The sequence below is a fragment of the Marmota monax genome, unplaced genomic scaffold, assembly GCF_021218885.2.
Source record: "Marmota monax isolate L192 unplaced genomic scaffold, Marmota_monax_Labrador192_F-V1.1 WCK01_AAM20220418_F8-fsc00025, whole genome shotgun sequence".
In the NCBI taxonomy this organism is placed as follows: domain Eukaryota; kingdom Metazoa; phylum Chordata; class Mammalia; order Rodentia; family Sciuridae; genus Marmota; species Marmota monax.
This window is the reverse complement of record NW_026691950.1, coordinates 18,701,316-18,708,498: the sequence shown is the minus strand read 5'-3', so window position 1 is coordinate 18,708,498 and position 7,183 is coordinate 18,701,316. Positions and strand designations below refer to the sequence as shown.

General features: G+C 38.6%; 1 protein-coding gene across 1 annotated transcript; it reads left to right on the top strand.

Moving 5' to 3' along the window:
* The first annotated feature begins 4,656 nt into the window (after positions 1 to 4,656).
* LOC124092723 (histone-binding protein RBBP4-like) lies at positions 4,657 to 6,580 on the top strand. The gene has a single exon (XM_046444560.2). The coding sequence runs from the start codon at positions 4,696 to 4,698 to the stop codon at positions 5,971 to 5,973; it is 1,278 nt and encodes a 425-aa protein (XP_046300516.1). The 5' UTR covers positions 4,657 to 4,695; the 3' UTR covers positions 5,974 to 6,580.
* The last annotated feature ends 603 nt before the right edge of the window (positions 6,581 to 7,183 follow it).

Sequence of the window (7,183 nt, the reverse complement as noted above, 5' to 3'; positions counted from 1 at the left end):
GAGTTTCTCTGGGGAGAAAAAAAAATGCAACCAGAAGAAAAACAGTCTACAAACTGCCCATCTATCACTACCACCTTCAGCAGCTAACCTGGTTTTGTGCATATATTTTATGAATTTCCTCCTGCTACCAGGGATAAACTTTTCAAAATACTACCAAAATGAAGATGCTGGGTGCCTTCTTTGGGTGTCTTTCACAATAACACGACCATATCTGGGAGTGCCCCCCACCTTGTCACCCAAGCACCACATTCACTTTAAACTTCTTCAGATCACAAGCTGAGCCCCTCCATCACATCCTAGGCAGTGAGGACTTCAGGTTGTATTTTCTAAGAACTATGTTCTGGTTTCAGCTTATGGTTCACTTTGCATTTACTTGGGGAAAATGTGAATAAAATTGACTTTACAGACTGAAAAAAAAATAAAACCTATCAAAGACCAAACCCCTCACATTTACACCGTACCCCATCCCTGGTTCTGTTGCTTTTCTTGTCTTCCTCGCATCATTTATTCCTTCCTCTAATCTGGAACATAACCATCAGGCAAAACACATATGCTGTTATTTTTCATATAAAAAAGGAATATTTTCAAAAATTTGGCCTCCAGCCAATAACACATTTCTCCTAACAACCTAACACCTTCCACTGAACAACACATTTCTCTGTCTTTCTTTTATAATAAAACTCTTTGAAAGTAGCATCTACACTCACCCTAATTTATCTTCTTTCCTCTCCTGAACCCAGTGACATTTTTATCCTGGCTACTCCCCTTTGTGTTATTGTCAATGTCATCAATGATCTCCAGATTCCCAAAACCAATGGAAAAGTATTAATCCTTTTCCTAATCTGTCAACTATAGTATTTACCACTTACTCATACCTCATTTTTGTTCTTTCAGAATTCATGTCTATTTTGGTAATTCTTGTTTCCTCATACTTTATTTTCCCTTACCCTACTTTATTGGCTTTTGAGTTATTGAATATTAGCTCCCCACAAAACACCAACTTCAGATTCCATTCTCTTGTGGGCATCTCATCCAATTCTATGACCTTAAATGGCATCAGCATGCTGACCACACCAAACAAGGAAACCTTCAAATGTAGGTTTCATATTTGCTTGGTGACTTTTCAATTCTGAGGACAAGTAAAGACATTAAGCTTATCATGTTCTAAACAAAACTCCTAATTTTCAACAACATACCCTCCTGTGAGTGGCTTAATGTTACTGAAATTTAAAAAAAAAAATCTTGGAGACAACATTAATGCCTCTATTTCTGCACATCCCATTTGCATCAACATATGATCTATCTTACCTTTGAAATATGCATCTAATTCAATCTCTTCTTATATCTTTTCCACAAGAGTAATTCTAGTCTGGTCTAGTTTAATTTCATCTTTCACTGAAATATAGAAATTAGATTTCTGGGTTTTCTTCTTCTGTCCTTAGTGCTATATGATCTACTTTCTGTGCTGCATACAAAGTGAACATTTTAAAATATTAGTTATACTGTGTAATGCCTATAAACTCTTCAAAAGTTTTCCATCTTGAATTCCTAAATTCTTTTAATGGATTACAAGGCACATATAATTGAGTCCCATGCTACCTTTCTGGTCTCTCACATACCCAGTAGTATACAAATTTTGTTTTATTTTATTTAAAGGCCTTAGTGTCTGGTCTCTGTTTCTCAGTGGCAATATTGGATTCAGTAAGGATTTTGAAGGTGAACTTCTCTGATCCACAGAGAAGCAGCAGGAGAAATTCTGACGTACTTCTTTGGGAATAATAACATCAGCAAACATGCTGTAAAACAAACATGATCTACAGTTATAAACACAATCTTACTGATACATCACCTCCACTACCTGCAATATGACCACCAGTCCAAAACCCAGCTGTTATTTGTCATAAGGAAACACACCATTGTTTTAAAGTTTGGACCTTCCATCCTGTTTGAGCTACCAAAAGGCTTGTCACTCCCTTACCAACTTTTGCTTTTTTCTGAACTTTTATCTCCTTACTTACACAGTGAAATAAAACAAAATTACTTTTTGCATGTACTACTATTATTCAAGGACAATTCCTTTACCTTCCTCATTTCTTCAACCACATTGTTCTCTCAATTAGTTATTTTGTAGAATGTTTATTAGAGATAATGTTCTGCTAGCTTGCTGTACATACCTGTAATGTGAACTATTTGGCTGAGTTGGAGGATCAAGTGCAGAGAGCCTGGACAAACTGTCAGGATCATATCTCAAAACATAAACAGAGCCAGGTGTGGCAGTGCATGCCTGTAATCCCAGCAGCTCAGGAGGCTGAGGCATGAGGATTAAAAGTTAGAGGCCAGCCTCAGCAAGTGAGCAAGGCCCTAAGCAACTCACCGAGACCCTGTCTCTAAATAAAATATAAAAATGGGCTAGGGATGTAGCTCAGTGGTTAAGTACCCTAGGTTTAATCCCTGGTACAAAATTTAAAAACAAACAAAAAAAAAACAGTTTATGTCAGGTTGGGTATTGTGGCTCAAATTTGTAATCCCCAGGGATTCAGGAGAGACTGAGGGAAGATTGTAGAAATTCCAGGCCAAACTGGAGGACTTAGCCAGACCTGCCTCTACAGGGCTGAGGCTCACCATGCCCCTCCGTTCAATCTCAAGAACCAAAGAAAAAAGAATTAGCTTATTATGGGGGCATGGAGTCTTCTTTTTGTAGGGCTGGACAGCAGCACAGAAGCTGAGGAAATCCAGAAATATGGCTGTCGCAGGTCAAAGGCACACAGGCTCCCAGGATGCTTCCTCAAACAGCATCTCTTTGTTTTTGTTTTCAACTTTTGCACATCAAGATTATCCCATGCTGAAAAACAAAATTCCTTCAACTTTATTTGTCCTAAAACTTCATGCTTTCTTTCACTTTTCACTTTCAAGGCCCTTGAAAAAATAGTGCATCTTCTTTTTCTTACATTACAATCTATTTTCCATCAATTGTTAACTGTTTTTGATTCCACTAAAATTGCTTTAGGAAAACATCAAAAATATTACTGTTATGGCTGAATGCAACAGCAAATCTTTGTTGTTTTCATTCTTTCATTTTCTTTTCTTTTTGTTTCTTTTTTTGCAAGGCATATATTCTATTTGTAACATTGGTAAATTCCTTCTAGAAGTTCTTCCTTTTCTAGATTTCCTTAACACTACCCCTCTCTTTCCTTCTGCTCTACTTTCTTCTCAGTTTCCTATGTCACCTCTACTCCTGGGGCTTGATCCATTCAACTTATTTGATTTCTTTAACCAAGCATCTTGATGTTCTCCCCTGACCTAACATACCTCTGGGTATAGAAACTCATGTCATCTGATTTCACATCACCTCCAGGGCAAGCTCACAAGCTTTGTGAGGGTATTTCCAGAGACTTTATACTCTGCCTAGTTAGTGGGTTAGCATGATGTTTGGTAAATAAAGGCTGTGGAGTTGAAGATTCTACTCAATCTCAGATCATTCATCAACAAACTATTATACCCATTTAATCCTATTGGCCACAGACCAAAATGATTTGTTTTTGTTAGAAAATACATGCCAACACACCATGGTGTTTCTGAGACCTCCAGGGGCACGGAGAGCCTGGCGCTGAGAGCATTCTTGGAGGGTGAGATGTTGGTTGTCATGGAAACATTTTAGGCCCTCAGGAACAGAGAGAGCTATTTCCTAAGAGAGCTATTTCCTCTTTTAAAGAAGGCTTAAGAACTTCTTTCCTACACATGGAAGGACAAGAAAATTGGAAAAGGTTTCACTATTTTCTACATCTCTGTTGGAAAGCCCCAGATTCAATTCCAGAAATCTCAGGAATACTTTCAGGAAACTAAGACCTCATGCAAAAATCAAACTAAATAGAATCTTTTTTAAAAAGAAAACTATAGATAAACTTCTTTCACAGACAAATAAAATCCAAACCAATTTTAAAATAAAATAGCAATAACATTAATGAAATTTCACACCACCCTCCCTGATTCCAAGTTCCCTATCAGAAAGTCAGTTGCAGGAGAGGAGGCAGCATGGAAAGATTTCCTTTAACAACCACCTGCGGGGAGCCACACTTTTTCTTCTGGCTCTAGCCCACCTCCCATCTTCACACCAGCTGTTTGCCATTGGAAATCAGTTGCTCAAGCCAAACATGGCTATTCACCACAAATCCCTCATTCTTTGTTGTTCCTGGAAGGCTGCCCACCCCCTGCAGTGTACTCTTCACTTCCTCTCTGTTTAAGAATGTTTTCACTGTTCTTTAAGAATTCAGTCAAGTCTTGAAATTTCCTAAAAACCTTCCCCAAATGCAACTGCTTTTGCTGACTTCTCTGAGCTAATATAATTCTGATAACCTCTAAAGCACCATTTGTCTCTCAACACATACAGCTATGTCCTACAGATTTGTTTGACCTATACTACAATCTTTGTCCACTAGGGTTAGCTTCCCTAAAGGACAGAATTGGTCACAATCACTCTAGAAACAAAGAGTATGCTCACAGTTTAGGCTTATAAAGACAAAAGCCTAAAAGCACAAATTATATAGTAATACTAACAAACATGATAGAGTACAAACATATCCTTCTTGGTCAAAATTTTTTACTAGAATAGAGGCCGCGCGCGCAGAGCTAGCGCTCGCAGGCTCCCCGCCCCTCCCGCAACGCTCGACCCCGGATACCCCCGGCTCTCCTGCCGCCATGGCCGACAAGGAAGCAGCCTTTGACGATGCAGTGGAAGAACGTGTGATCAACGAGGAGTACAAAATATGGAAAAAGAACACCCCTTTTCTTTATGATTTGGTGATGACCCATGCTCTGGAGTGGCCCAGCCTAACAGCACAGTGGCTTCCAGATGTAACCAGACCAGAAGGAAAAGATTTCAGCATTCATCGACTTGTCCTGGGGACACACACATCCGATGAGCAAAACCACCTTGTGATAGCCAGTGTACAGCTCCCCAATGATGATGCTCAATTTGATGCATCACACTACGACAGTGAGAAAGGAGAATTTGGAGGTTTTGGCTCAGTTAGTGGGAAAATTGAAATAGAAATCAAGATCAACCATGAAGGAGAAGTAAATAGGGCTCGTTATATGCCCCAGAACCCTTGCATCATTGCAACAAAGACTCCATCCAGTGATGTTCTTGTTTTTGACTATACAAAACATCCTTCTAAACCAGACCCTTCTGGAGAGTGCAACCCAGACTTGCGTCTCTGTGGACATCAGAAGGAAGGGTATGGGCTTTCTTGGAACCCAAATCTCAGTGGGCACTTACTTAGTGCTTCAGATGACCATACCATCTGCCTATGGGATATCAGTGCCATCCCAAAGGAAGGAAAAGTGGTCGATGCGAAGACCATCTTTACAGGGCATACAGCAGTAGTAGAAGATGTTTCCTGGCATCTGCTCCATGAGTCCCTGTTTGGGTCAGTTGCTGACGATCAGAAACTTATGATTTGGGATACTCGTTCAAACAATACTTCCAAACCAAGCCACTCAGTAGATGCTCACACTGCTGAAGTGAACTGCCTCTCTTTCAATCCTTATAGTGAGTTCATACTTGCCACAGGATCAGCTGATAAGACTGTTGCCTTGTGGGATCTGAGAAATCTGAAACTTAAGTTGCATTCCTTTGAATCACATAAGGATGAAATATTTCAGGTTCAATGGTCACCTCACAATGAGACTATTCTGGCTTCTAGTGGTACTGATCGTAGACTGAATGTCTGGGATTTAAGTAAAATTGGAGAAGAACAATCCCCAGAAGATGCAGAAGATGGCCCACCAGAATTATTGTTTATTCATGGTGGTCACACTGCCAAGATATCTGATTTCTCCTGGAATCCCAATGAACCTTGGGTGATTTGTTCTGTATCAGAAGACAATATCATGCAAGTGTGGCAAATGGCAGAGAACATCTATAATGATGAAGATCCTGAAGGAAGTGTGGATCCTGAAGGACAAGGATCTTAGATGTGTCTGCACTTGTGATTTTAGACTCCCCTTTTTTCCCTCTCAACCCTGAGATTGCTTTAACACTGGTTTTGAGAGAGAGACTTTGTTCAGCTATCCCTCTATATAGGTACCACCAACAATTGCTATTAGCCCAAACAGTGGGTGTTTTCTAAATATTAACTGGGATACTTTATTCAGCAAAGCCAGACTTATTTAAATTTTGTTCAGGAATTTTCTAGTAACAAACCTGGGTCTAAAGTAGCTACAGAAAGGGAAATATTATGTGTGGTTATTTTTCTTCTTAAGCTATATCCCCAAGTTTTTTGGACTCATTTAAGTAAAAGCTAGAGTGAGTAAGGAATAGAGCCAAGTGAGGTAGGTGTCTGAGCCATGAAGTATAAATACCGCAAGATGTCATTTTTATTCAGGAATTAGGGGAGATTCAAGTCATATAGATTCCTACTCTAAAATCTTCACACCTGACTTTCCAGGATGCACATTTTCCTATGTAGACCAGTCTCCTCTTGATTTCTACAGTTAAGTCAAAACTACATGTTCCTCCTTTCCCATATATTTTTGCTTGTTAGTGTATTTCTTGAGCTATTTTCGTATTATTCCTTACCTTTATGTGAAATAGTTTTTGTTTTTTTGTTCTTTTTTTTTTTAACTTGGGACCACCAAGTTGTAAAGATGTATGTTTTTACCTGACAGTTGTACCACAGGTATACTGTCAAGTTGAGAAGAGTGAATTGATAGCTTGTATGTTTTTAAAATTAAATTAATCCTTGATAAGAGTTGCTTTTTTTTTTTTAGGAGTTGGTCCTTGACCACTAGTTTGATACCATCTGCATTTTGGGTGACCTGTTTTATCAGCAGGCCTATTACTCCCATGAGTAACTGTGTAAGTGCTTATAATGGAATAAATTGCTTTTCTACATAAAAAAAAATTTGCTAGTAATTCTCAAGACTCAGTGTATTGTGAATGTTTAAGATATACTCCTGACTCCTATGGTCTATTTAAGAATCATGTGCCATATATTCTCCTTCAAATGAATATTTTTATCTATATCCTATTTTTACTTTTCTATAAAAATCTAACAGGACTTAACCAAAGACAAAGTTTCATAGGTAGAATAATTGGAGTAGTGTAGGTTCTCAAGAATTCAAATCTCATAAATTGAATATGGAGAATTTGTTAGAGAAAGACAAATGAGGGTTGTGGGAACAC